Below are 27,731 nucleotides of genomic sequence, written 5' to 3'. Positions count from 1 at the left end.
AATATCATATAGTTTATACCCTTTAATTCCAGGTGGATAACCAATAAAGACACAAGCTGAGGCTCTTGGGTGAAATTTTGTGCGATGAGCTGTTAAAGTGGATGCAAAACATAGGCATCCAAACACCCTCAGGGCATCATACTGGATTGCAGTTTCATATAGAAGAAAGAAAGGAGTTTTATTGTGTAGGACTGGAGATGGGGTTCGATTAATGAAGAATGTGGCCGTGAGGAGACAATCTCCCCAGAATTGGATAGGGACACGAGATTGGAAATATAAAGCCCTTGCAACATTAAGCAAATGTTGGTGTTTCCTTTCAACTACTGAGTTTTGCTCTGGACGTTCAACGCATGAGAACTGATGTATAACTCCTTTGGAGGCAAAAAATTCAGTAAACTGTAATTCAGGAGCATTATCTGATCTAAACTTCTTGATCACTTTGCTAAACTGAGTTTCAATCATGTTGAAGAACCTTGGAATAATGTGACTAACATCAGATTTACTCTTCATCAAGTAAGTCCATGTGAAGCGAGTGCAATCATCAACCAAGGTGAGAAAGAATCTGTGACCAGCATGTGTTGGGGCATGGTATGGTCCCCAAGTATCACAATGAATTAGATCAAAAGCTTGTGAAGACAGATGATTATTCGAAGTAAAAGAAAGTCTCCTTTGTTTAGCCAAAGGACAGATAAAGCATGGAATTGAATCACTAGTCTTGTGATTATTACAACTGATGTCTAAATTGTCTTTCATTATTTCTAACTTTTAAAAAGACAAATGTCCAAGCCTGTTATGCCATGTATCCATAGTTACAACATTTATTGCAGAACAGATTGAAAACAAAGCATCATTATTTTGAACAAAAGAAGGTTGAGCAGCATCCAATACGTATAGATCAGCTATCCTTTTACCCCTGCCAATCGTCTTCAAGGTGTTGAGGTCCTGAATGATGCAAGAATTAGTGAGAAAACTAACATTTATAGATGCTTTCCTTGTTATGGAGCTGACAGAGAGGAGGTTGAATTTGAGCATAGGAGCATATAATACATCTTGAATCACCAGATCTGAGCTTATTTTCACAGTGCCAGTAAAACATATAGAAAGCCTTTCATGGTTAGGCAGAGTAATAAATGCATTCTGAATTGGATTCATCAAAAGGAAAGCTGACTTATTACAGCATATGTGACTTGTGGCCCCTGAATCCACTACCCAGCAAGTTTTGGAATTAAATGTTGGCTGATGAGATATAGATAAACATGTACCTGATATGTGTACTGAATTAGCTCCTGCATCAGTGTCAGTTTTGGTAGTTGTAAGGTGATTGCTTAACATATTCATCAGCTGCTGATATTGAGTGGAGTTTAATTTCTGCATAAATTCTCCAGCGTTGCTATTTTGCTCAGGAATAAACTCAGATACTTGGTTTGAAACAGCATTATTCATTTGGCTGCTGCTGGAGGATGGTTGAGTTGGATAAGGCCTCTGTTTTGCTTTATATCCAGGTGGATATCCATGCAATTTGTAGCATTTGTCAACTACATGACCTGTGTACCCGCAGTATGTGCAGACGGATCTCTCCTTCCTTTGATAATTGCTGCTGTGAGTTTGGTTCACACCAGGTTTCTTCGCGTCATTCTTGACATAGAATGCCATTGAATCGTTAACTTGTTTAATGGATATTATTCGATAAAATGAGCTTTAGCCCTTGTTTGTGCCCTATTTTGAGGGAAAAAAGAATTTTTGAATAATGTATTGATGAGAAATATGTAGTTAAAAAAATTAAATTTTTGTGTAATATTATTTTATTGAAGAATGTGTGATTAAAATGATGTTAAAATACTGTTGAAAAATATATTTTTTTCTAAAGAATGAGACTCAAACAAGGGTTTACAATAGTAAATTATTGAAGAATTTATAATTAACTTAAAGGTACAAAAAAATTTCGAGTTTAGGTGTAAAATATTTAGTCTTGTTTGGCTCAAATTTTAATTCGAATTAAAGTCAAACAATCAATATTATATATATTTTTTATTAAAATTAATTTTTTAATAGATTTTGATAGAAATTTTAAATGCACTGTACGACTGAGTGCCCAAGTGTACGCAATGCAGTACACACATCAACGTGTCACTGTCGGGGAGCTCTAAAATACTCGGCAGCTCCCCCGTCGTTTTCTTCTATTCTATATTTTATTAATTTCTCATCACAATATGTTACAAACTCATTTTTCTCTCTGTAGAGAGAAATCAAGTGAGAGAGACAGACAGGTAACGGTCTTTCTCGCTCCGCCTCTCTTAGTTCAATTTTTAGTTTGCATTTTTCTCATATTTCGATTTAGATCTGGTGTATAACTGATGCATTGTGTGATGAATTTTAGTTTATTACGATGAAAAGTCTGTTTCTTAGCGGCGGATAGTGCGATATCGTTAGATCTTGAGGCGATTGTTTACTTGTCGTTCATTTTGCGCTTCATTATGTATGTGTGTAGTATGTTAATGAACGAATATGGGCGTGCATATGTGAGAGTGGATGGTATTGAGAGATTTTTGTTTAGTTTCTTTCACAAAATGTCTACAGAAAAATTTAAAATAGTTTGAGCTTAAGTTGACTACTGACTGACTTCAATTTGATTGACATAATTGAATATTTTCTTTTCTGGGGCTCATTTATTCGAATACCTTGTAAGTTGTAAGTCAGAGAGAGAGAGAGAGAGCATATGAAATTTTTTTTTTTGTTTTAATTGCTAAAATGTAGATTGAAGGCCGACCTGATCGGGAATTCACTTGATTTTCATTTTACTTATTTCTGTATTTAATTGTTTTTAATTGGATATTTATGTGATTAGAGATAGATCATATCTATAATTTGGGGAACTCTAATTGAAAGAGTTATCTTTTCAGTGAAGAGGCTTTAGGCATGTGGAAATCTGAGTGAAGCTGATATCTATTTGCTTGTAAATCCATCGATCTCATTTAAGCCAAATGATGATGGAATCTGAAGCAGAAATTAAGGTTAGTACAAAAAGTTTCTGCATTGTTATTTTTAATGTTCGTGGGATGCTTAATATGCTTCAAGGCTGATAGCTAGCTTTTCTGACTTTTAACTGAATATGAACTGTTGATTTTATAAAATCCCATAATTTGCACTTCTTTATTCCCCATGTACTATGATCTGTAGATTGTAGCACTAAATTTAACTTAAGTAACGTCAACTTTTATGCTGAATGATTTATAGATTGTGAAATTAAATTGAATTTTATGACTTAGAGTATGCTGAATCTTTTGTCTCATTTTTTGAGTTTACTTCTCTGACTGAATTGTTTATGCAGTGTATTTTAGAATAACTAAACCTCGGGTTCATTGGGTTTCTTTTGTTACTGAAATGTGGTACTGAATTATCAGGGAAAGACCTTGAAGAACATGGGCAGTCAGGTCTGCCAGATCTGTGGTGATAACTTGGGGTCAACTGTTGATGGTGAGCCATTTGTTGCTTGTGATGTCTGTGCATTTCCAGTTTGCAGGCCTTGCTATGAATATGAGAGGAAGGATGGAAATCAGTCCTGCCCTCAGTGCAAAACCAGATATAAGAGACACAAAGTTATATTTACTGTAGGCATGTTGATGTTTAGTAATTGACTCTACATGAGTATGAGCACATTTATTAAAGATGATATCAATATGTTAATGGTTTTTTCTTTTTCAATGGTTATACTATTACTTATTTTTGATATTTTTATGTATATTAGTACACGATACAAAGTTGTTTTCAGCTGCAGTAAGAATGTATTAGGAATAAAAAAACTCATTGAGGTTGTAAGAAATTGACTTCAAGTGACCACTTGCTGTCCAACTAAGAGCAACAAAATGTAACAGAACAACAGGAAAGCTTAGGGTCTGTTCTCTTTCACGTTTTCAGCTTGTTTTCTGTTTTCGATTTTCCAAAATGATGCCTCTCCAGTAGTAGGGTTTTCTGTGCGCCTCCGCTAGCCTTGGTGAACTCTTCAACTCCGATGGTTTCCTATTCTCCTCGGTTCGCCTCCTCAGATCGGCCGGTATATTGCGTGAAGAGGTAAATTTCTGTTAAAATGTCATCGATTCCATTCGCATTTCTTCCATTTTTCAACTAATTAGTAAATTTCGGTTTAGTGTTTTCCTAAGTTGCTTCTGCTTTTTGGGCTTCATGTTTTATGGTTTTGAACTGATGCTGTTTTCCATCAGATCTGGTTCAATGGGTTCATTATTTGTTTTATTCTCAAAAAATGCAATTTAAGAATTTTCTGATTTGAAGGAGAGTGTTGTTTTAGTAGAAAACATGGAGCGCCTTCACATTTATGTTGCCACCATCAATTATTCGCTGGTTCTAATTAAAGAGTTTTACAAATGTGCTATAACACCAAGATGGAAAAAGTTCCACATATTTGAAGTATTGATCCGATTTTATTATGTCGATATGAGAATTATAATGTTGTTGATATTTATGTTATTCAGTGTCAATTATGATGGTATCGACAAAACTATATTTTCTGGTGATACTACAAATATTGATTTTATGGCATAGAAGCCAAACTGAAATAATACATTAGAATATGCTACATTTTAATGATGGATGGATGTGATCAGGATGATGAGTTATAGTTTTCATATGTGCGATTTACATGAGTTTTATACATATTGACAATCAACGATTATATAGATCTGTCAACTTGAAGGGACAATATCTTTATGTAATGTGATATGGAGATCAAACACAATTTGATAGGGAATTGTTACTTAGAAATTTATTTTGCTCAAACATAATTTGATAGGGAATTGTTACTTGGAAATTTATTTTGTTTGGCTGATGTTGAAATTTATTTTGCTCGGTTGATAGATGATAAACAATTATATACATGAAGAAAGTGTGTATTAACATGATTTGAAGGTTGGAATTTCTGTATTCGGCCTGCTTCTCTTCAATTCTGTGACGAATTTTATTTTCAATATGTATGGTTGATAAAAAATTCGTGGATTCCACGAAAATTGCTTCTTAGCTTGTCTTCAATAGTCGAAGTTCAATGGATTCCTTCATGAGGGTGAAAATTGTTTCGTGGATTCCTATCTGAAATTTTTTCTTTCCTTCAATTGAGATTTCTGGTGGGAATTGGAAATTTAATAAAAACATCTAGTTGACCTTTAAGAGCAAAACAAAATAATTTGATATTATATTACACCATTTGTCTTATGATTCCATTAATTAAATTATCTTAATGTACCAACTTGATTAGGTTAAGGTCTACCTTCAACCAACTTTCCCTATAATTAGAGACGTTCATATGACTAATTCTCATCAATCTTACCGTCTCGTTGAAGTGCCTTGATGATGCAGCCTCCAACTGCATCTTATGCGGAGAGACTGAACATTTCTCGTAGCAAGGGATTAGATCTAAAAATGTTTACTTGGGTATTCATGTATGCTATTCTCGTAGGAGCATCATTACCCCAAACAGATTTCTCTTCCAATATAGGTATTGCATACTGTCCAATCAGGCCCCGGACAAATTGGGAACAAGAATTCATACTCATCAAGCAATTGAATAAGCTAATTGATAAGTTAAATTATTCGGCTGAAAAGGACGAAATAGAAATTATGAAACAGGTAACAATTATATGCCGCTAGTTTTGTGAAGGATAATTTAACAAATTTAGCAACTTGTTTGTAATAGTTTGTGAAAAAGTACGAGTATTTTCGTAAAGTCTCACCTTATGAGTATTTTTGTAATGTTTGTGCCTTCCAATTATGATAGTTTTTATGATAAAATTTTTCCAAAAATTACCGTCTCAACTTTTCCTTCACCAATGATGCTCAAGTTTCATGATCAACTTGGAAGACATTCTAATCTTTTACACAATATGCGATGCATCAAAGAAGTAACTTCTTATTACTTTTCCAACTTGGTACCTGCTGGTAGTAACTTCTTATTACTTTTCCAACTTGGTATTTGCTGGTAGTAATTTCGTTGCAAAGATTCTTGAATTTGTAAGTTAAAATGATGTTTGGCAATGCGTTGATCATTATAATTATGGGTACATGTGTTAGGTATTCTTTTGAGCATTTGGTGGTATGTGACTATAATTAAATATATTAATATGTCCTCAAATCGCATACGGAAGGTCTTATATATTTGATGATAATTTGATGTATATGAATATAGCGTCAACATAGGTGGTCATAGAGTTCGAAATAAGGAACCAATGTCATGGTCTGACGAGAATGAACACGCTTTTATTGAAATTATTTACGAGAAAGTGAAATCAAATGTATTGCAATGTTCTACATTCACAAGAGACGAATGGGGCAGGATCAATAAAACCATGATAGCTTCAACAAAAATGGATTACGGCATAGATAGATTAAAAGGAAAGTGGAACCGCTTGCGTAAGATTTATCGCATGTTTTCTGAACTTTTGGGACATACGGGTGTTACATGGGATTCAAATACTAACAAAGTTAATGCTGCAGGGGAAGTTTGACAACACTTTTATACGGTACATATATTAATGAAAGAATATGTTCGTTCTTATTTTTTATCTTATGAATTTTATATTGTTTTCTTCAATACGCTAACAATGTGGTTTCCTTTTTCAATGTTAGATTGACAAGTCGGATTACAAGTTGTTCAAGAGGGAAGGATGTAAGCACTACCACACTTTTGGGGAGATATTCAGCGGGACTACAGCTACTGGAGGATTAGGCAGTGCCTCCACCCAGCGTCCAAGCACATCAGAGGAAGAAAGGCAGCTAGAAGATGATTTTTTGAATAAAGGAGTACATGTGACTGTGGGAAATGATGATGAAGTCAATGTGGTTTCAAATTCTTGTCCATGTAACGAAATTGGTACATCGGGTGAATGACGACGTAAGGAACATAAGGTCAGTAAGAGTGATAAGCTCGAGGCTTATATGGTACAGTGGTCATCTACAGTTAGTTTGAGGAATGAAGAAACTGAACTTAGAACACTTTACCTAAAAGAGAAGCTTGCAAAGATCAAAGGAAAAGGTAGTTGTCAATCAAATAATGAAGTTACTAGTCCAGATCCTTGTTCAAATGTTACTTGCTTGGATATTTTAAACAATATGGAAGGGATATCCAATGAGGTTTACATGAAAACAATAAAGGCTCTCAAGGATCCCGATTTCAGGGTGTCATTTGTGAAGATGCCAGAAGAAAGGAGAGGACATATCTTGGAACTACTTTGATGTGATTGTTGTTATGTTGAAGTACCATGTTAAACTTGAGGCTTGAAGTACCTTTTTTTTTTTTTTTCCCATTTTGTGGTGATGTTGTACTGTTTTCATTTACAAACATTGTGATGTTGTTGGTCGGAGAACTGATGTTGATTTGTCTTCACTTTTTTAATGCTTGATTGCTTGTTTTATTGAATTAATGGTGGTTGATATGACTTATGACAATTAATTTGTTTATATTTTGTTCGCAGTATTGCTAGTGAGTCAAATGTGGATGATAATGTGCATTCCGATGAGTCCATTTAGGAAGAATCGAGTGATGATGAGTTGTTATATATGGATGATGTTGACGTAAATTTTGGAGAGTTAGTGGTGCTTAATTACTTCGTTGCCAACAAAGGAAGTATCATTGGCAGGACACCTTGTAGAACATCATCGCTTACAGAGAAAATGTACATCCTAGAAATTTTGAATGGACATCCGGACGTATGCTATCGTAATTTTCATATGCAGAAACACGTTTTCATGAATTTATGTGACATTTTGAAAGAGAAAGGGTTACTGAAAGATGGGAAAAAAGTAAGCGTCGAGGAGGGTGTGGCTATGTTTATGATGATTGTAGGGCACACTACACGATACAGTGTTATTGGTGATAGGTTTCAGCATTTCAACAACACGATACACAAATGGTTTAAACGAGTTGTTAGGGCTGTTATCTCATTTGGCACTTAAATAATCCGTTCGACAAATCAAAACATTGTGCATGAGCGGATTTTGCGCTAATATCCTTTCTTTAAGGATTGCATAGACGCAATAGATGGAACACATGTTGCAGTTTGAGCTCCTGCATTAAGACAAACATCTTTTAGAGGAAGGAAAACAAATGTAACACAAAATGTGATGTTGACATGTGATTTTGATATGAAATTCACTTTGTGTATTGTGGTTGGGAAGGTACTGCTAATGATTAGCGAGTATTCGTTGATGCAGTCCAAACTTTTGCCCAATTTGTGGAAATGTTTCATATATCCAATACTGCAACAAAATTACAAGTAAATGTCGATGTATATAATATATTTTTTTACGAAGAAATTATACGGAATACAGGAACACTTAGAATATGAACAACATACTTGAAATACAAGTGGATAGCCTTGTACTGCATACTTACATTTCTGTTTGTCAGTTCTGTTGCATCCTTACCACTCGTTCCAATTGCGACTCTTTTAACGAATTTAACAAAACGAAATATGTGTGTTACGGCCCCATGGATACGTAAGGAACGCATTAAGATGTTCAACTATGCCCAACGTTTTATAATCAATTTGTCTTGAAGTCTGTTTCAACACGCACTCCACCAACATAACTAGTCCCAACTTAAATTTATCTTCCTCGTCTTCGCACATGTGGAAAGCTTCAAAAATTATTCTATTGCTAATTTTTTTGACCCCATTGAAGTATTGATCTCTAAGACGATCATTATTATAGTCAATTTCAATGGATGGTTCATGACAAGGTAGTCCAGTAATTAGGCAAAATTCTTGCATGCCGAACCTGGCAACATGATCATCTAACCGTACCCAAAGGTCATTATTTTTGCCACAATGTACAATTCGCATTATAAATTCGTGTATCAACTTACTACTAAATTGCTCTTGTAGTCCCCTGAACATAACTCCGTAAACAAATCCACAAAAATGACTACACGGTAAAGAACATTGTTGATTGGCATCTATGAATTCTACAAAATCTTTAATGCATTCGCAATTTAGATACTGGACGATGCTAGTAGAAAACCACTGATCTGCAGAGAGAACGTATTCTAAAGGCATCTGCGTAAATTACACAATAATGAATATTTTCAAACGAATATATTATTTTGTTTACGAAAATCCAATATAGAAAATGAACGTGAAAAAAAGTGTACAATTGATCGTAAATTATATTGTTAGACAAATCTGTTTTTGTTTACAAAACCACATCCTAAAACCTGAGAACAATAAAACAGAAAAAGAAAAAAAAGGGAACAACATTTCTCATGGAGACACTCTCCGTGACACACACGAAGAACTCTGTGTGTGTCACGGAGACAGTCTCCGTGACACGGACACAGTGTCTGTGATAATCATTATTACGGCAACGCTAGAAACTCGAATGCTAATCATTATTACGGCAACGCCAGAAACTCTGTGTTGATTTATTTGATACTAATGTCGATTGTGTCATACAGTGCATACTTGGACGACGGCAGTGGGAACGTCTACAGAAGGGACATGCTGAGAACGCTACTGGATTGAACGAAAGATCTGAATATTGCGGTACGAAATTTTAGCAACCACACTCAATTTGATTTCGTAGTTAATATGTCTGATATATGTTACATGTGTTTATTTTATTAGTATATTGAGTTGAAGCTGAAGTTATTGAGGCGGCGTATGAATGAAGGTTGTACACTTATCAATAAACAATATGCAATTTTGGACTTCCAATTCGAAGAAGAGTACTCTCGTCACATAGGTGGCAAATGGACTTTCGAATGGGAAACCAGAGAGGTGAAATGGATGGAACGCGCCTACAAGACTATGTCAATGGTAGATTGCCTGTAGATGACTGTCCGTGGATGGGGTGCAAGTATTTATTAATTCCAAGCTCATATCCAGGCAATGAATGTTATCTTTTCATGGTCAATATTCCTGATTGGAAATTCCAGATATACGACTGCAGCAATAATGTTCACACACCAGATGCAATCAAGGCACACGCAAACGCAACATACACTATGGTTCAAGGATTATTGCAGTGTCCATCCCTTTCCGCCAGACGAGACATAAATAAACATATCAAGGAACAAATGAAGTAAGAGATTATATCTTATCTACCATGTGCAAACAATGGGTGAGCATTTCAACTATTGTTATTTATTATCGTTGTTAAGTTCTTATTTATGGCACATTACACTAACGTACAAACATTTCTTGTACATGCCAAATTGCATAATGTTTGTATTCAAATATATAGAATGCTTCGTTCTAAGGTATCCAATAGAAACAGTTTCAGCGAACAGGATGTCACTATACAGACGAAAGATTGCAGTGGATTTTTGTCAAAACGAGTACTTTCTTCATCCTAGCAGTGAAAACGACGTTCTGAAATTGTGTAGCGGTTTTAGATAGATAATGCAGTGTTCAAAGTTTACTTCTATTCTTTGTAAGGTAGTTAAATTAAATAGTTGCTCTGAAGGTCTGTTAGCATTTTTGTTGTTGACATAATAATAACAAATACAGCTTGCTTGTCGATATGGATGTCGAACTGTGGTGTGTCGTTCTGGAGTCGTCGTGCAGCTGGAAACTGATAGGAACTGGTGACGATTGCTATGGGACGCATTCACGGTGTGGGAAGGTGAAAGATCAAGGGGCAGTGCACGGGTTCTTCAAATATTCGACGGGTAGGTACACTGTTGCCGGGTTCGGATCTGAATGTTGGAGAAAGAAAGTGTCTGTGGGAGGGGCATTGTGAGGGAGAAAATGAAATATTTATTTTATGCATGGTTGTCAGAAAAGTGGGTGGCAGGAAAGAAAAAACATTTTGTGCCTTTTTATGCATGCGTGCGTCGTCAGGGTGGCAAGTGGGAGGGGTATTGTGAGGAAAAGAGAAAAAATTATTTATTATATAATTACGCAGGGATTGTCAGATAAGTGGGTGGCAACGTTCAAATAATTAATTTTGGGTAGGTAAAAATGGCTACTAAATAGCCTCATAAATTTTGAAATTGGTGAATCTTAAAATATTTTTTGGCAACACAATTCACTAGATACTATTATAAGTTTACATGCCATGGTAAGCAAGCACTAAACAAAATATAAAGTACATCCAAACTGTTATGTACGACGTCTTGAGTAGTCATTCCACATTTGTGTAGCAATTTGATCCCTTACTTGTCCCATTTGAGTTGTTTGACTAGCATCAAAATGTATTACTTCTTTATCTTGACTTGACTTCGGCATGTCTTGAAACACCATATTCTTCTCACCATACTCTACGAACAACTTATCTAAAGCGTGCTCCTGGCGTATAAAGTTGTTTATTACGCAACATGCAGTGGGGATTTGTCTTTGCCTACTAAGTGGATAATTGGTAATCAAATTCAAAATAGGAAATCTTGCCTTTAAAACTCCAATGCAACGTTCAATAATGTTACGGCATGAAGAGTGTCTATAATTGAACAATTCTTCATTCCCAAGTAGCCTTCCCCGTCCAATATAGTCACGCAGATGATATCTATGACCTCAATAGGGGACAAGAAATCCTGGCAAGTTTGGATATCCAGAATCAACAAGGTAAAATTGATCTGCAAAAAAAAAAAGGCTTTTACAGTGTGATGCTATAAATATATTCACAATAATTATTTGACGTATACGAATGTACCTCCCCGTGGCATTAGAAAGTTGTTCGAGCTTCTTGTGACTGCATCAACGAATACTCGCGAATCATTAGTAGTACCTTCTCAACCACAATACACAAATGTGAATTTCATATCAAAATCACATGTCAATATCACATTTTGTGTTACATTTGTTTTCCTTCCTCTAAAAGATGTTTGTCTCGATGCAGGAGCTCAAGCTGCAACATGTGTTCCATCTATTACTCCTATGCAATCCTTAAAGAAAGGATATTTGCGCAAAATCCGCTCATGCACAATGTTTTGATTTGTCGGACGGATTATCTCAGTGCCAAATGAGATAACAGCCCTAACAACTCGTTTAAACCATTTGTGTATCGTGTTGTTGGAATGCTGAAACCTATCACCAATAACACTGTATCGTGTAGTGTGCCCTACAATCATCATAAACATAGCCACACTCTCCTCGACGCTCACTTTTTTCCTATTTTTCAGTAACCCTTTCTCTTTCAAAATGTCACATAAATTCATAAAAACGTGTATCTGCATACGAAAATTACGATAGCATACGTCCGGATGTCCATTCAAAATTTCTAGGATGTACATTTTCTCTGTAAGCGATGATGTTCTACAAGGTGTCCTCCCAATGATACTTTCTTTGTTGGCAACAGAGTAATTAAGCACCATTAACTCTCCAAAATTTACGTCAACATCATCCATATATAACAACTTATCATCACTCGATTCTTCCTCAATGGACTCATCGGAATGCACATTATCATCCACATTTGATTCACTAGCAATACTGCGAAGAAAATATAACCAAATTAATTATCATAAATCATATCAACCACCATTAATTCAATAAAACAAGCAATCAAGCATTAAAAAAGTGAAGACTAATCAACATCAGTTCTCCAACCAACAACATCACAATGTTTGTAAATGAAAACAGTACAACATCACCACAAAATGGAAAAAAAAAAGTACTTGAAGCCTCGAGTTTAACATGGTACTTCAACATAACAAACAATCACATATTAAAACAACAATCACATCAAAGTAGTTCCAAGATAGGTCCTTTCCTTCCTTCTGGCATCTTTACAAATGATACCCTAATCGGGATCCTTGAAAGCCTTTATTGCTTTCATGTAAACCTCATTGGACACCCCTTCCATATTATTTAAAATGTCCAAGCAAGTAACATTTGAACAAGGATCTGGACTAGTAACTTCATTATCTGATTGCAACTGCCTTTTCCTTTGATCTTTGCAAGCTTCTCTTTTAGGTAAAGTGTTCTAAGTTCAGTTTCTTCATTCCTCAAACTAACTGTAGATGACCACTGTGCCATACAGGCATCTAGCTTATCACTTTTACTGAACTTAGGTTCCTTACGTCGTCATTCACCTGATTTACCAATTTCGTTACGTGGACGAGTATTTGAAACCACATCGACTTCATCATCATTTTCCGCAGTCACATGTACTCCTCTATTTAAAAAATCATCTTCTACTTGCCTTTCTTCCTCTAATGTGTTTGGACGCTGGGTGGAGGCACTGCCTAATCCTCCAGTAGCTGTAGTCCCGCTGAATATCTCCCCAAGAGTGTGGTAGTGCTTACATCCTTCCCTCTTGAACAACTTGTAATCCGACTTGTTAATCTAACATTGAAAAAAGAAACCACATTGTTAGCGTGTTGAAGAAAACAATATAAAATTGATAAGATAAAAATTAAGGACGAACATATTCTTTCATTAATAAATGTACCGTATAAAAGTGTAGCCAAACTTCCTTTGCAGCATTAACTTTGTTAGTATTTGGATCCCATGTAACACCCGTATGTCCCAAAATTTCAGAGAACATGTGATGAATCTTACACAAGCGGTTCCACTTTCATTTTAATCTATCTATGCTGCAATCCATTTTTGTTGAAGCTATCATGGTTTCATTGATCCTGCCCCATTCGTCTCTTGTGAATATAGAACATTGCAATGCATTTGATTTCACTTTCTCGTAAATAATTTCAATAAAAGCGTGTTCATTCTCGTCCGACCATGACATTGGTTCCTTATTCCGAACTCTATGACCACCCACGTTGACGCTATATTCATATACATCAAATTATTATCAGATATATAAGACCTTCCATAGGCGATTTGAGGACATCTTAATGTATTTAATTATAGTCACATACTACCAAATGCTCAAAAGAATACCTAACACATGTACCCATAATTATAAGGATCAACACATTGCCAAACATCATTTTAACTTACAAATTTAAGAATCTTTGCAATGAAGTTACTACCAGCAGATACCAAGTTGGAAAAGTAATAAGAAGTTACTTCTTTGATGCATTGCATATTGTGTAAAAGATTAGAATGTCTTCCAAGTTGATCATGAAACTTGAGCATCATTGGTGAACGAAAAGTTGAGACGGTAATTTTTAGAGAAATTTATCATAAAAACTATCATAATTGGAAGGCACAAACATTACAAAAATACTCATAAGGTGAGACTTTACGAAAATACTCGTACTTTTTCACAAACTATTACAAACAAGTTGCTAAATTTGTTAAATTATCCTTCACAAAACTAGCGGCATATAATTGTCACCTGTTTCATAATTTCTATTTCGTCCTTTTTAGCCAAATAATTTAACTTATCAATTAGCTTATTCAATTGCTTGATGAGTATGAATTCTTGTTCCCAATTTGTCTGGGGCCTGATTGGACAGTATGCAATATTTATATTGGAAGAGAAATCTGTTTAGGGTACTGATGCTCCTACGAGAATAGCATACATGGATACCTAAGTAAACATTTTTAGATCTAATCCATTGCTACGAGAAATGTTCAGTCTCTCTGCATAAGATGCCGTTGGAGGCTGCATCATCAAGGCACTTCAACAGAGAGGGTAAGATTGATGAGAATTAGTCATATGAACATCTATAGTTATAGGGAAAGTCGGTTGAAGGTAGACCTTAACCTATTCAAGTTGGTATATTAAGATAATTTAATTAATGGAATCATAAGACAAGTGGTGTAATATAATATCAAATTATTTTGTTTTGCTCTTAAAGGTCAACTAGATGTTTTTATTAAGTTTCCAGTTCCGACCAGAAATTTCAATTGAAGGAAAGAAAAAAATTCATATAGGAATCAACGAAACAATTTTCACCCTCATGAAGGAATCCATTGAACTTCGGCTATTGAAGACAAGCTGAGAAGCAATTTTCATGGAATCCACAAATTTTTTATCAATCGTACATATTGAAAATAAAATTCGTCACAGAATTGAAGAGAAGTAGGTCGACGACAAAAATTCCAACCTTCAAATCATGTTAATACACACTTTCTTCATTTATATAATTATTTACCATCTATCAGCTGAGCAAAATAAATTTCAACATCAGCCAAACAAAATAAATTTCCAAGTAACAATTCCCTATCAAATTGTGTTTGAGCAAAATAAATTTCCAATTAACAATTCCCTATCAAATTGTGTTTGATCTCAATATCACATTACATAAAGATATTGTCCCTTCAAGTTGACAGATCTATATAATCGTTGATTGTCAATATGTATAAAACTTGTGTAAATCGCACATATGAAAACTATAACTCATCATCCTGATCACATCTATCCATCATTAAAATGTAGCATATTCTAATGTATTATTTCAGTTTGGCTTTTATGCCATAAAATCAACATTTGTAGTATCACCAGAAAATACAGTTTTGTCGATACCATCATAATTGACACTGAATACATAAATATCAACAACATTATAATTCTCATATCGACATAATAAAACCGGATCAATACTTCAAATATGTGGAACTTTTTCCATCTTGGTGTTATAGCACATTTGTAAAACTTTTTAATTAGAACGCAGCGAATAATTGATGGCGGCAACATAAATGTGAAGGCGCTCCATATTTTCTACTAAAACAACACTCCTTGAAATAAGAAAATTCTTAAATTGTATTTTCTGAGAATAAAACAAACAATGAACCCATTGAACTAGATTTGATGGAAAACAGCATCAGTTCAAAACTATAAAACATGAAGCCCAAAAAGCAGAAGCAACTTAGGAAAACACTAAACCGAAATTTACTAATTAGATGAAAAATGGAAGAAATGCGAATGGAATCGATGACATTTTAACAGAAATTTAACTCTCTTACCGCAATATATCGGCCGATCTGAGGAGGCGAACCGAGGAGAATAGGAAATCGTCGGAGTTGAAGAGTTCACCGAGGCCGGCGGAGGCGCACAAAAAACCCTACTGTTGGTGAGGCGAGAAGAGTTACGGAAAGAGAGGGACGACAGTGAGAGTGTGAGAGAGAGAGGTAAGGGTTGGTTTAATTTGGGTTATAGTTTTCCATCAAACCCGTGTTTTCTACATAAAACACTCAAAACGTCAATTTTGACGTTTTCAGTTTTTAGTGCAATTTTTTGTTTTGTTTTCAAAACTTCATTTTCGAAAACGTGAAAGAAAACACGTTTTCATCATTTTGAAAAATCGAAAACAGAAAACGATCCTTATTATAGGAATGTTGATTATGAGTGCATTTGAGTCCTCTTCGTCGTCCCCTTTGTTTTGTGGATAAATACCGGTCATTCAATTTTTATCTTCGAATTCTTGAGAAAACTAGCAAATGTACATTTCGAGTGGTGATTAATAATACTTGAAACTTAAGTCTGGATTTTCTGAAAGCGACTTCTTGCACTTCCACTCTATACAGGAAGTCTTGCTATAAGTAGTGATGGAAAGGATGATGGTGCCAGTGATCTTCATTACTTTGAAACACAAAATGAGAAGCAAAATGTTTCGGAGCGTATGTTGAGCTGGCACATGAATTATGGACGGGGAGAAGATACTGGGGCACCAAACTATGACAAAGAGGTCTTCCACAATCACATTCCTTTGCTTACAAGCGGAACAGACGTATGTTTTTATGCTTCTTGTCCATTGCTTCATACCTCCAACCCAAAAATATATATATTTGTTTTGTGTAATAGAGATACTTAAAAACTCCCACTCTCTATTACAGGTTTCTGGAGAACTGTCTGCTGCGTCACCTGGACGCCTTTCAATGTCATCTCCTCCACCTGAGGGTGGTGGTAAATGTATGCATCTACTTTCCTCGCAACTTGTATGGATAAATCACAAATTTTTTTATTTTTTGTTTTATTTTTGGTTTTATGACTTCATTTATTCTTGCTTTACGTTCTTTTTGTTACCTGTTTGGCACTTATATTCTTTCTTTTAAGGGCAGCTATGGCTGTGGATCCAGTGAGGGAATTTGGATCCCCAGGATTGGGCAATGTTGCCTGGAAAGAGAGAGTTGATGGCTGGAAGATGAAGCAGGAAAAAAATGTTGTTCCAATGACAACCAGCCACCCCCCTTCGGAAAGGGGAGCTGGAGATATTGATGCCAGCACAGATATTCTTGTGGATGACTCTTTGCTGTGAGTCCTTATTATTCTAGTTATATTGATAATTTGGCTTCTCACTGATTATCTTCTGGTCATGATATCTGGGAGTATTGTTATGAATCCATAGAAGACCTTAGTTTTGTACCTTTTTAGCTGCACAAGTTTCAGTTCAATTTGGTTTTTTATGTAAAAGAAGTTAGTGTGATTCCTTGTATTTTACATAGAGACTGTTTTATACAAATAAAATGAGGCAAGTGTTTTCTAAGCAAGATTTGTCAAATAAGGGAACTGTGGGTCCTTTACCTGATTTGTCATCATGCTGCAGGAATGATGAAGCTTGACAGCCCCTTTCAAGGAAGGTTTCTGTGCCATCATCCAGGATAAACCCTTACAGGATGGTTATTATGTTACGGCTTGTTATTATCTGCATTTTCTTACACTACCGATTGACAAATCCTGTGACCAATGCATATGCTTTGTAGTTGATATCTGTGATCCGCGAGATCTGGTTTGCTATATCCTGGATTCTGGATCAATTCCCGAAATGGCTCCCAGTAAATCGTGAAACATATCTCGACAGACTTTCTCTTAGGCGGGAAATTTTCTGTTTATTCAAATATACTTTTTGGTCTTCATTTTGCTCAATTCAATTCACTTTTGTTTTTCTGAAATGATCCAAACCATCATTTTCTACAAGGGTTTCTTCTTCTGATTACATTATAAGAGTTCCAAATTATACATCTGATTTTGGGAATATATAAAATTGTACAACAGATATGATCAAGAAGGGGAGCCTTCACAATTAGCTGCTGTTGACATATTTGTCAGTACTGTTGACCCTTTGAAGGAGCCTCCTCTTGTTACAGCTAACACAGTCTTATCCATTCTGGCTGTTGACTATCCAGTGGACAAGGTCTCATGCTACGTTTCTGATGATTATGTTAACCTTTGAAGCTCTATCAGAAACATCAGAATTTGCAAGGAAATGGATCCCTTTCTGCAAAAAATACAATATTGAACCACGTGCTCCAGAATGGTACTTCTGTCAGAAGATTGACTACTTGAAAGATAAAGTTCATCCATCATTTGTCAAAGATCCTAGGGCTATGAAGGTGAGAAATTCATATTGCAAAACATTTCCAGTCTGTTTCCTTTGGTCCAGGAGTCCTACTTTTGTTCTTTCTTGTCCTACAGCGAGAATATGAAGAGTTCAAAATTCGAATCAATGCACTTGTTGCTAAGGCCCAAAAGGTTCCTGAAGAAGGTTGGGTCATGCAAGACTGTACACCATGGCCAGGAAATAACACCAGGGATCACCCAGGAATGATTCAGGTTAGCTTAGTTCATGGAACTGTGTTACAGATCCCTGCATACAATGGTTTCCCATTGTATGCTTAATGTTAAAATGTTCAGAAAAAAATTATATATTTATAAAAATATTGATATCTATTCAAAGTATTTCAAAACTAATTGTTTTTAATCCTCTTATGTGTGATAGGCAAACACTTATCATATTTTTTATCACCGCTTGGTGGATTTAACACTGTCATCATCGTACTTGCATCTCCACAGTTTTGTGTTATATTTGAAGTAACTCATCTAGATTCTGTTGCTTGCAGGTTTTCCTAGGCCAAAGTGGAGGTCTTGACAGTGAGGGTAATGAGCTGCCCAGATTAGTGTATGTTTCTCTTGAGAAGCGTCCAGGATTCCAGCATCACAAGAAAGCTGGTGCTATGAATGCACTTGTAAGTAGTTGACGATTGTGATCTGCTGTTATTTTAACATTGCCTGGTTGGCACATTTAACATTTTATGTGCAATTCAACTCTTGCAGGTTCGTGTATCAGCAGTTCTTACTAATGGACCTTTCTTGCTGAATCTTGACTGTGATCACTACATAAACAACAGCAAAGCTTTGTGATAAGCAATGTGCTTTCTTATGGATCCAAATCTTGGAAAATATGTTTGTTATGTGCAATTTCCACAGAGATTTGACGGTATTGACAAGAATGATCGATATGCCAATCGTAACACTGTCTTCTTTGATGTTAGTTCATGATCACTGTTATTATTAGTTGTGTTTCATTCCTACTAGAGTATCCAAATGAACCGTAATAAATAATTTGATACTATTTGGTATTCATATTAACTTGTTCTTTTTCTTTGTGCTATTAGATTAATTTGAGAGGTTTGGATGGTATTCAAGGCCCTGTGTATGTGGGTACTGGATGTGTCTTCAACAGAACAGCTTTGTACGGTTATGAGCCTCCTCACAAACCTAAGCAGAAGAAATCTGGGTTTCTCTCTTCCTGTTTTGGTGGGTCAAGAAAGAAAAGTTCTAAATTGAGCAAGAAGGGGTCAGACAAAAAGAAATCTAAAAGGCATGTTGATCCCACTGTTCCAATTTTCAGCTTGGAGGGTATAGAGGAGGGTGTTGAAGGTATTGTTTCTGTTTAAATCTATATTATTGAGTCCTCACTTGCATTGACCGTACATATTTGGTATTAAGGCACAAAACAATTACATGTATCATGTCTTGTCCTGTTTAATTAATTGATATGTATTCTAAAACGTAGTACCTGTAAGTGACCAAAATAAAGGGTAGTAAGAGTATGTCGAGCATTTTTTAAACATAATACTACAAGTATATAAACTTCTTTTAATCTTTGCTCAGGGCTAAAAGGCTAATCCCTGCCATTGATCCTGGACTGACACTCTTTGGTGGTCCTTTCCATCTTTTCTGCCTGTTCCTATTTTTTTTTTTTTTTCCGTCTGGGTGGGGCTTCTGAGGTAATTATTGGATCGTATGAACTGGCTTCATAATGGGCCAGTGAAGTACTGGAATGCAACCATTGGGTGTCGTCCATGTCACTTGAGTACATCTCACATTACTTAGTTGTAATTGTTTTCAAAATTTTCAAATACGCAGGAAATGTTTTAGTTTCTTCTCCTCCTAATCATTCTTATTTCATGATCTACCTGTTTTTCACGAATCTTGGCACACTCAATTGGTTCTCTGCATATTGAGATTTCTCCTTTTGTCTTGTGGACAGACAGAAGATGCCAACAAGAATTTTCTCTGCAAGTTTATTTTATTAACCTTTTCATTTGATTTTTTTTTTTTTTGGGGGGTTAATTTTTCCCTCTTTTGATTCTAGGTGCTGGATTTGATGATGAGAAGTCACTGCTTATGTCCCAAATGAGCCTTGAGAAAAGATTGGGCAGTCTGCAGTTTTTGTTGCATCCACACTAATGGAGAATGGTAGCGTACCTCAGTCTGCTACACCGGAGACTCTTCTAAAAGAGGCCATTCATGTTATCAGCTGTGGGTATGAAGATAAGACGGATTGGGGAAGTGAGGTAAATTGGCTGTTCTTTAATTGCCATTGAGGTTCCTTCTTCACAGCACTATTCCATTGTTTATCCACATAATTACAAAATGTTGCTATTGCCTTGTGACTGGAAGGGCATGGTTGAATACTGGGAGATAAATTATTGGTACAGGGGTTACATTTGATGTAGACTAACAAGTACAAAAATGATTTGACATGATTCTATGAATTTTTTTGTACTTTAGTCACGACTTTCAACTTCATAATGAGATGAAATAAAAAGTAAAGATCCGGATTCATGGATTTTATAAGTGTATTCATTTTTGTTGATAATTTTTCCTGTGATTTCATTAGGTGTATTTGGAACTGGAAGTCCACGACACGCTCCTTTCTGCCGTTGTCAATAGAAATCAATTAATGGCATGCTGATATTGGTTATGTACCTTCATCTCTTTGCCCTCCTCTGCAATCCCCAAGCAGGGGAAAGAAACAGTATAGTGAAGCCAATTCTAAGCAGTTATTTTGCTTAGATTGTTCATTAATTGTATTTAAATACTTTTGAGTGCTGCCCCTATCCAGCAAAATTGATGTTTGGAGTAGACCTTTAGGATATATATGAACAATTTTCTCCCTATTATATCTCTATCACTTCTCTACCTGTTCGATATTTCCGAAATTTATATCTTTATACTGGTACTTGATATTTGGAGGTAGTGCTGTCTAGGAACCCCTTTTTTGTTCCTCTACTTGGAACAAGTAAATCTCTTAAATATCATGTGTCTGTAGAATGCTCATTTCCAATTGTTGTGCAGATTGGATGGATTTATGGTTCTGTTACAGAAGATATTCTTACTGGATTCAAGATGCATGCGCGTGGTTGGCGATCAATTTACTGCATGCCTCCTAGACCAGCCTTCAAGGGATCAGCTCCAATTAATCTTTCTGATCGTCTCAACCAAGTGCTTCGATGGACTTTGGGATCTCTGGAGATTTTGTTTAGCAGACTCTGTCCTATATGGTATGGCTATGGGGGAAGGTTGAAGTGGCTAGAGAGGTTTGCATATGTCAATTCCACAATTTACCCAATCACTGCCATTCCACTTCTTTTTTATTGTACTCTGCCAGCAGTCTGTCTACTCACTGGAAAGTTTATTATCCCACAGGTCGGTTTCATCTCCTGACAAATTTTCATTTCAAACACCTATTTGACGTCAAATGATCGCTCTTCAACAATTTTGTCTTCTTCAATATCTTATGAGTGGCTATGTCATTTCCAATTTGCGGTATATAATATATAAATATAAAATAAATTTCATACTTCCTCGGTCATGCTATCATCTTTCTGCCTTAAAACTGTGTATTCCGTGAAGCTAACTTAGCCCGTTTGGCCCCCATTAATTTTCATTATATTATATTTCATTTTTCTCTCTCCTATTTTCAATCACAGAATCTTTTATAAAATAATATTATATGTAAATCGAAATTTTTTCTTTCTTTTTCAACCACTCATTTTAAAAAAAAACACTATTCCACCAATTTTCATTTTTACAAAATGGGAGTCAAACGGGGACTTAATGTATCAATTATACACACAGTGGTAAACGTAACAATATAACCAATTTGATAGAATTGTTACGCCTAAGAATTATCACTCAATATTGGGCCACCTTATTGGACCCGAGCCAGGCCCATTAGTGTTGGGCCTTAAAGCCAAGGCTCTAAGAAGCCTAGCCGAGGCACCACCGAGGCCATAAAAAGCCCAGCCGAAGTGCCTATTACTTTGCTCACCTCATACTGGGCTCGAACTTAGGCCCATTAACCCGCCTTAGCCCATTTCACATCATTTCTCTATATATATGGATTCAATTCACAAGTTAAGGTATGTTCTAAATACTCTAGCCAAATCCCCTATTTCTCTACTATTGCACTCTATATATCTATCTCCGTCCGGCCGTTGACTTGACCGTCGGAGTGCAAACGGTCGCCGGACCTTTTTCTCGTCCGGCCACCTTTGCCTCTTGACGGGTGTTACATACGCAGGTTTCGAGGGGACAAAGCTAGGGTGCCTGTTGAAGCCATTTTTGGAGGTCAACAGATTGACGCCGTCTGTGGGAAATGCTACGTTAACCATGTTATACCACATAAAAAAAGATTTTATTTTCCGGTCAGTGTTGTACCAAATGAGCGAAGACAGCAACCCAAGAAATGAAGAAAAATGATGGAAGATAGCTACTGACTGAGATACAAAAATCTCCTTGAAAAAGGAAGTTTTTCAATGAACATTTTGGCCATGAAAATGGTCTTGAAAAAGAAGAAAAGGTGCCACGGGAAGCATTTGAAAATTTCTTCATACGGCAAGGAAAGAGGCGTGAAAGAATTCCTTGAAAAAGGAACTTTCCGGCGAAGCACGGGTCAAAAAATTCGTGAAAAAAAAAAAACTTCCACATTACAAAATGAAAGATAATATAAAGTCTCTTTCCTACCACATACAATTACAAAAATATATACACACCAAACATTCTCAAAAAGTCCACTTAGTTGCTATACAAATCATTCTACATATTCCACCAAGGAATTTCCAAAAATCAGGAGTTTCCTGGTTTCAACCTGAGGACCATCCTATTAAGAATTTTTGAATGTACGATATGGTGGATTAGAATTCCTCTGCCAAGTTGCAGCTTGAAGGTGCTACCGGCGAGGCCACCTGTAGTCTCCGATTATGGTCGTCGAGGCAGTGATAACAGCAACCGACCAGGTGAGTAACTGTCCCAAGTAATCCTCTTGATGAATAAAGAACACATTCGGCACACCGTATCTTCAGCAAAATGGCTCAATCAGATTTTGTTTCTTTCTCCGGCGTGCAACTCGGACCACCAGCTGCTGCTTCAGTGCCGTGATCTTGTGGTAAGCAGATATGGGGGGAGAAAAGATGTATTAGCATCGAGCCTTGTGCTTTTTAATTTTTGGAAAGACGTATGGAAGTATGGAACACGCCAATGTCAACTCATGCAACTTGTTGGTTTTTGTCCAATTGCTTTGCTGATTAGTCAACTTTATTATCACAAAAAGACAATTGGAATTTAATTATTTTGGGACAATCTGATTTGGAGTAAAGAATCGGCCTCTTGGAGGAATGTGGGCCAATATTTGGGCCACATATATTTCATTTTCCTCTTGGTCCATGGAATCATCATTGGGCTTACTTCTTTATTTAATCCAATGGATTTTAAATTAGGCATATTGGGTATTATTAGTCTGACTACCAGATTTGTTTTCACGGAACAATTGCTGCCCTAATCTTTGATTGGGCTTAAACCCGGTCTTCTTCGCATGGGGCCACTTCAGGGGAGTCATCTTCTTCAAGTTCGGCACATCTTCATGATTCTCTTCTCCCCACTTGAGCTACCGTTTGTTATTAAAAATTGGGCTGATTAAATTCTCTTCTAAATCTCTTAAGGCCTGCTGGATCTTCTACTTTTCTGAAGAAAGAATGTTGAACTGATTTATGAGGCAACCCCCAGATGATCATACTCGGCCAATTCTTGATTTGGCAAACTTATTCACATTATGGCACTTGAATTATTCAAGCATACCGAAGTCCTCGTTCCTTGAATAAAGGAAGAGGCTATATATTATAAGTCCTCACTCCTTGAATAAAGAAAGAGGCGATATATTATAAGTCCTCACTCCTTGAATAAAGGAAGAGGCAATATGTTTGAAGTCTTTGTTCCTTGAATAAAGGACGAGTAAAGCTATCAGACGTGTAAGCCCTTGCAAAAGGAGCCTTTCCTGACCTCACTCGCGGGATGCTTACTCCTCGCCTCATTATCATCGAACTTAGCTCTAAGTCCTCGTCTATCCGAGGCCAGCTTATAAGATTTCGTTAGTTCGACAATTCGCCAGGTGTTCATCCCTGGCTTCACGAGATGTCTTTTCCTCGCGCCTCACTGTCTTTGAGCTTAGCTTTAAGCCCTCGTATATCCGAGGTCAGCTTATAAGACTCCAATAGTTCGACTCTTTGCCAGACCTATGCTCCCTCGCTTCGTGGGATGTCTTTTCCTCGCCTTACTATCGTCGAGCCTAGCTCTAAGTCCTCGTCTATCCAAGGCCAGCTTATAAGACTCCGATCGTTTGACACTTCGCCAGATGTTTATCCTTGGCTTCGCGGGATGCTTATTCCCCGCCTCATTATCGTTGAGCCTAGCTCTAAGTCCTTGTCTATCCGAGGCCAGCTTATAAGACTCTGATAGTTCGACTCTTCGCCAGACATATGTTCGCCGTCTTCGTGAGATGTCTTTTCCTTGCCTCACTATTGTTGAGCTTAGCTCTAAGTCCTCGTCTACCCGAGGCCAGCTTATAAGACTCTGATAGTTTAACATTTCATCAGAGGCTTATTCATGGCTCCACAAGATGAGTATCCCTCGCCTCACCAGATGCTGTCCACAGCTTGACAAAGCTTCAACCCACCTAAGGCAGAGTCCTTTGTGGATCATCGCCTCGATCGTTGCGTTCTCCCTTGAGCTTTACTGACCTTCAGCCATCTCCCACATCGATCGCAGATGAGCTCCCCATTCAGCTTTAAGAAGTTTAGACACACTTGAGGCGGAGTCCCCTGTGGGTCATCGCCTCAGTCGCTGCGTTCCCCCTTAAGCTTTACAAAGCTTTAGCCATCTCTCAGCGCGTCGTCCCCTGTGGATCATTACATTGGTGGCAGATGAGCTCCTCACTCAGTTTTACAAAGTTTAGACGCACCTGACGCGGAGTCCCCTGTGGGTTATCGTCTCGGTGGTTGCGTTTCCTCCTAAACTTTACAAAGCTTTAGCCGTCTCCCAACACGTCGTCCCCTGTAGGTCGACGCACCGGTGGCAGATGAGCTCCTTCCTCAAGTAGCATTGAAGCTTTAGCGCCTCAATTGAAGATGTGTCCCAACCATCAGATTCACAAACTTCAGCATCTCCTATGCATTATCCTATGAGTTAGTGCTTCGGTAGAGACAGTTGAACCTACAATCGTAGCAGCAACCATACACTCAGCTGATCTTAAAAAGTCAACGGCTGACATACATCAGCATGCTTCAGTATCAGTACAGTTACTTATATTCAAATCAGAGCATTGCCTCTGCATCCAGAGCATCGTCCCTATCGCCTATGCTACTTACATTCAGAGCCTCGCCTCTACATCAACTTTATCAGTGCCTTATACTTCAAGTCCGACCCGTATATAAATATTCGGCTCAGACTTAGGGGGCATATTACTGCTAGCATACACATCACATTACTGCTTCCAAGCATGAATGACATGACATATCACTGCTACCATGTCATACATTATTTTCATCATAGCTAGTACGTATGTCGTATTATCATCATTTTCATTTTATTGTCTACATCATGTTACTTGCTTCACTATAGCATTACTGATACACTGAGCTGTGCGAGTATATGATTTATTATAATGCATGACAGACCCTCTGCACATATTTTGGAGAAATGCGATATGTTACACCTTATGAACATTTAAAGGGGCAAATGGACCCCAAATTTATTTGGTATATGTACTGTGGATATATTGTATTGTATTACAGGATTGGTTTAGTCCATATTACAGAGGAGATGCTGTCGAAATTTTGAAAAAGTATACGCAGTATATCTTTCGAGGCAATTCGTAAGTCCTCACTTATTCTGACACATTTTCTGAGGCAGTTCGTAAGTCCTCATTTATTGGAGCGATTCATAATTCTCGAGGCAATTCGTAAGTCCTCGCCTATTCGAGATCGATGCATATTTTCGAGTCAATTCATAAGCCCTCGCTTATTGGAGCTACTCATCTTACTGAGGCAATCTGTAAGACCTCGCCTACTTGAGAATTTAGATTTCAAGTCCGACCCGTATATAAATAACATGACTCGGACTTGGAGGACTACTGTTATGCCTATGAATTATCACTCCATATTGGGCCACCTTATTGGACCCGAGCCAGGCCCATTAGTGTTGGGCCTCAAAGCCGAGACTCTAAGAAGCTTAGCCGAGGCACCACCGAGGCCATAAAAAGCCCAGCCGAAGTGCCTATCACTTTGCTCACCTCATACTGGGCTCGAACTTAGGCCCATTAACCCGCCTTAGCCCATTTCACATTATTTCTCTATATATATGGATTCAATTCACAAGTTAAGGTATGTTCTAAATACTCTAGCCAAATTCTCTATCTCTCTACTATTGCACTCTATGTATCTATCTCCGTCCGGCCGTTGACTTGACCGTCGGAGTGCAAACGGTCGCCGGAACTTTTTCTCATCCGGCCACCTTTGCCTCTTGACGGGTGTTACATACGCAGGTTTCGAGAGGACAAAGCTAGGGTGCCTGTTGGAGCCATTTTTGGAGGTCAACAAGAATTTTGTAATTGTGACTTAAGCAACTTACATGAAATTGATAGAAACCTGATTTCACACATTAAGTATTACATTGTATTGCAGATAAGTAATTTTGCGAGTATATGGTTTATATCCCTCTTTCTTTCCATCTTTGCTACTGGTATACTGGAGATGAGATGGAGTGGTGTGGGAATTGACGAATGGTGGAGGAATGAACAGTTATAAGTGATTGGAGGTGTTTCAGCTCATCTTTTTGCTGTCTTCGAAGGGTTACTCAAAGTGCTTGCTGGAATTGACACTAACTTCACTGTCACATCGAAGGCCTCAGATGAAGACGGGGATTTTGCTGAGCTCTACATGTTCAAATGGACAACGCTCCTAATACCTCCCACAACTCTCCTCATCATAAACTTGGTGGGTGTTGTTGCAGGAATCTCCTATGCTATCAACAGTGGTTACCAGTCATGGGTCCACTCTTTGGAAAATTGTTCTTTGCCTTCTGGGTGATTGTTCATCTCTATCCTTTCCTCAAAGGTCTTATGGGCCGTCAGAATCGGACACCAACTATTGTTATTGTATGGGCAATTCTTCTTGCTTCCATCTTTTCATTGTTATGGGTGCGAGTCGATCCATTCACCACTAGAGTCACTGGCCCAGATGTTGAGCTGTGTGGAATTAACTGTTAAGAGTCGACATCCCTCAGACTTGAAAGTTTAATGTTGGAACCGTTGAAGAAATCAAAGTTCGGGAGGTTGCCATGTGATTCTTGTACGTTCTATCTACTCCATCTTGCTGTATGTTTTTGTGCATGAGAAATTCACATTTGTTGTAGAGTTGATAGCTAAATTTTTTTGTTGTGACAAAAGTAATTACAAACAGAAACTTTCTATGTTCTTAAAGAGAGTGGTGGAAGAATTGAATTTTGTTTCAGAATTTTGTCTCTTCTCCCCCAAGGCTCGTTCA

General features: G+C 37.1%; 1 protein-coding gene, 1 long non-coding RNA gene and 1 pseudogene across 3 annotated transcripts; 2 read left to right on the top strand and 1 right to left on the bottom strand.

Annotated features, from left to right (window-relative positions):
- The first annotated feature begins 2,724 nt into the window (after positions 1 to 2,724).
- On the top strand, positions 2,725 to 17,512 carry LOC111385029 (cellulose synthase A catalytic subunit 3 [UDP-forming]-like). 2 transcript variants are annotated; one of them, XM_023009395.1, is made up of 6 exons: positions 2,725 to 3,011; positions 3,402 to 3,597; positions 16,374 to 16,576; positions 16,683 to 16,758; positions 16,908 to 17,100; positions 17,393 to 17,512. In XM_023009395.1, exons 1-6 carry the CDS (start codon positions 2,982 to 2,984, stop codon positions 17,406 to 17,408), a joined length of 714 nt encoding a protein of 237 aa, XP_022865163.1. In that variant the 5' UTR covers positions 2,725 to 2,981; the 3' UTR covers positions 17,409 to 17,512. The 2 variants fall into 2 exon arrangements, with proteins under 2 accessions (XP_022865163.1, XP_022865169.1); XM_023009401.1 differs by having other exon boundaries at positions 2,728 to 3,011; positions 16,374 to 16,534.
- Positions 12,906 to 13,449, bottom strand: LOC111385045. The gene is made up of 2 exons (XR_002701003.1): positions 13,390 to 13,449; positions 12,906 to 13,283 (listed from the first exon to the last, which is right to left on the bottom strand). It is a non-coding gene; the product is annotated as an uncharacterized LOC111385045 (long non-coding RNA).
- LOC111385022 lies at positions 17,409 to 27,454 on the top strand (annotated as a pseudogene).
- Positions 27,455 to 27,731: the final 277 nt, after the last annotated feature.

The sequence above is a fragment of the Olea europaea genome, chromosome 3 (assembly GCF_002742605.1).
Source record: "Olea europaea var. sylvestris chromosome 3, O_europaea_v1, whole genome shotgun sequence".
NCBI classification, from domain to species: Eukaryota; Viridiplantae; Streptophyta; class Magnoliopsida; order Lamiales; family Oleaceae; genus Olea; species Olea europaea.
Note: the sequence above shows the minus strand (reverse complement) of the source record. Positions and strands in the feature narration are given on the sequence as shown.

What these genes read in the sequence shown, in the direction of transcription:
- LOC111385029 (XM_023009395.1), top strand. Translation starts at nt 2,982, where the DNA reads ATGATGATGGAATCTGAAGCAGAAATTAAG. An exon ending in CAGATATAAGAGACACAAAG is followed by an intron (nt 3,598 to 16,373) that starts TTATATTTACTG and finishes CACTCTATACAG; the next exon opens with GAAGTCTTGCTATAAGTAGT. An exon ending in TGCTTACAAGCGGAACAGAC is followed by an intron (nt 16,577 to 16,682) that starts GTATGTTTTTAT and finishes TCTCTATTACAG; the next exon opens with GTTTCTGGAGAACTGTCTGC.